Source organism: Temnothorax curvispinosus, unplaced genomic scaffold (assembly GCF_003070985.1).
Source record: "Temnothorax curvispinosus isolate PA1 unplaced genomic scaffold, ASM307098v1 QBEX01004714.1, whole genome shotgun sequence".
NCBI classification, from domain to species: Eukaryota; Metazoa; Arthropoda; class Insecta; order Hymenoptera; family Formicidae; genus Temnothorax; species Temnothorax curvispinosus.
Genome location: NW_020214494.1, coordinates 1 through 1,813, shown reverse-complemented (window position 1 = coordinate 1,813; position 1,813 = coordinate 1). Strand labels below are relative to the sequence as shown.

At 36.3% G+C, this 1,813-nt stretch overlaps 1 protein-coding gene across 1 annotated transcript; it reads right to left on the bottom strand.

Annotated features, from left to right (window-relative positions):
* Nucleotides 1-6: 6 nt before the first annotated feature.
* LOC112453824 (carbonyl reductase [NADPH] 1-like) lies at nt 7-1,676 on the bottom strand (the record flags this gene model as incomplete). Its single annotated transcript, XM_025014784.1, has 4 exons — nt 1,582-1,676; nt 701-961; nt 205-443; nt 7-124 (listed from the first exon to the last, which is right to left on the bottom strand). Coding segments are annotated over exons 1-4 (639 nt in total), but the record flags the coding sequence as incomplete, so codon positions are not given.
* Nucleotides 1,677-1,813: the final 137 nt, after the last annotated feature.

The following is a 1,813-nucleotide window of genomic DNA, read 5'->3' as shown; positions in this document are numbered from 1 at the left end:
GTCTTCTCGAGGATCCGCGTTAAACATGGATTGATGAATACCAGCTAAGGCAGAAACGCCGATTTTACTTGCACTGTACGCTGAATTTGACCAACCGCCACGCATCGTGCCAGATTTTGCAGCACTGGAAATAAATATGTACAAATATAAATCTCGCAAAAACCTTTCCGAGTTGAAAAAAAATTTTTTTATGGTAAAGCTTACGTGACAAAATCGCGCATGATTTTGTCCAATTCCGCTTCGGTCAGATTAGGATCGGCTATTTTCTGTTTTAACGCTTCACCAGTAATGTTGCACAGACGTCCAGCACTACTGGAGACGTGAACCACCCGGGCGTGCGGTCTGAGTAACGGATAGAGAGCAGTACACACTCTACGCAAGCTGAAGTAGTTTACTCGTATCGTTTCTTCCGCTTGGACTCCGAAAGGCTCCGTAGCAGTCGTCTGTAATAAGTAAATTTTAATATATACCTGGTTAGAGAAAAAGAAATAACACTTTATTACCATAAGATTATATTCAAAATGTTTTCTATCAAAATGTACAAATATGAATATAGAAGAAATATATTACTTCTGTTTAAAACCAATTTATTCTTTAAAAATAATCTCGTTTTGAAGATAAAGAATTAGACATATTTGTCAAATGTTATATCAATAATGCATCTTAAATTATTAATTACTATATTAATATCTTGAATTACTTTAAATGCTATGGCAGCATTGTTAACCAGGACATCGAGACCGCCGTACGTATTCTGCAAGTAATCCCGGAATGTATTGACACTGTCGTCGTCATTGATATCCAACTGATGGAACTTTGGATTCAAGCCCTGCTTCTTCAGATCACTGACGGCGTTCAAGCCACGAGTGGTGTCGCGAGCTGTCAAGTAAACATTTCCATCGTACTGTTGACAGAGGGCTTTGACGGTGGCAAAGCCGATGCCCTTGTTTCCACCAGTTACCTGAACAATAGCATTACTTGTCAATTAAGATTTATAGATGTTTTTTGCAGCTGTGCATTGTGTTATATTTTTAAATTGAAAATAAAACAAGTATGCAATTAAATATCAGAGAGGAAGAAGAGGATAAAAAGTATGGACTGCAAATAAAAGTCCAACTACAAATAAAAACTTATATTTCTTCTTTATAGCTAAACTTCCTGTACGTCTCATCCTTTTCCCTTTCTCTCCAACATTCAATTGAAAGATACAAGGGAAAAACGATCAAAGTCCACTTGTTATCGAAATTGATCTGATCATGTTATCTTGTGGCACTTCCACAATTTTTATCTGTTTGTTGATCAAGAGCAATTACAGCTCATTGGAAATAAGGCCAAAAGATTTTCAATAGCTTCCTAAGATATCTGCTGATGTCTTGAAACTTTAAATTGCATTTTTCTCGAAATTACTCCATATGGACATTGATCGTTTTTTTCTTGTAGCCTTCAATTGTACACCAATTTCATTTTTAAAGCAAAAAGTATAACCCAATGCAGCTAAGAGAAGAAAAAACTATAATCAATCTTCTGAAAATTCAAAGATTCTTTACTGATAAATTTCAAAATTTTACGCAATTTACGTACCACAGCAACGCGCACCGACATTTCCGCAATATCGTAATAACTTGTCTTGTTTTCCACCACGCCTGTCTATTGACTTTCAAACGCGATGTTCGCGATGATTAATCGCAATCGATGTGCAGATAATGCTGCATCCCCATGGAGAGAGAAATAGCGGAACGGAATTAAAACGGAATTACTCTGATTGGCTAATCTCCATTGGGATATTAGCCAATCAAAGAAATTCTGTTTTAAT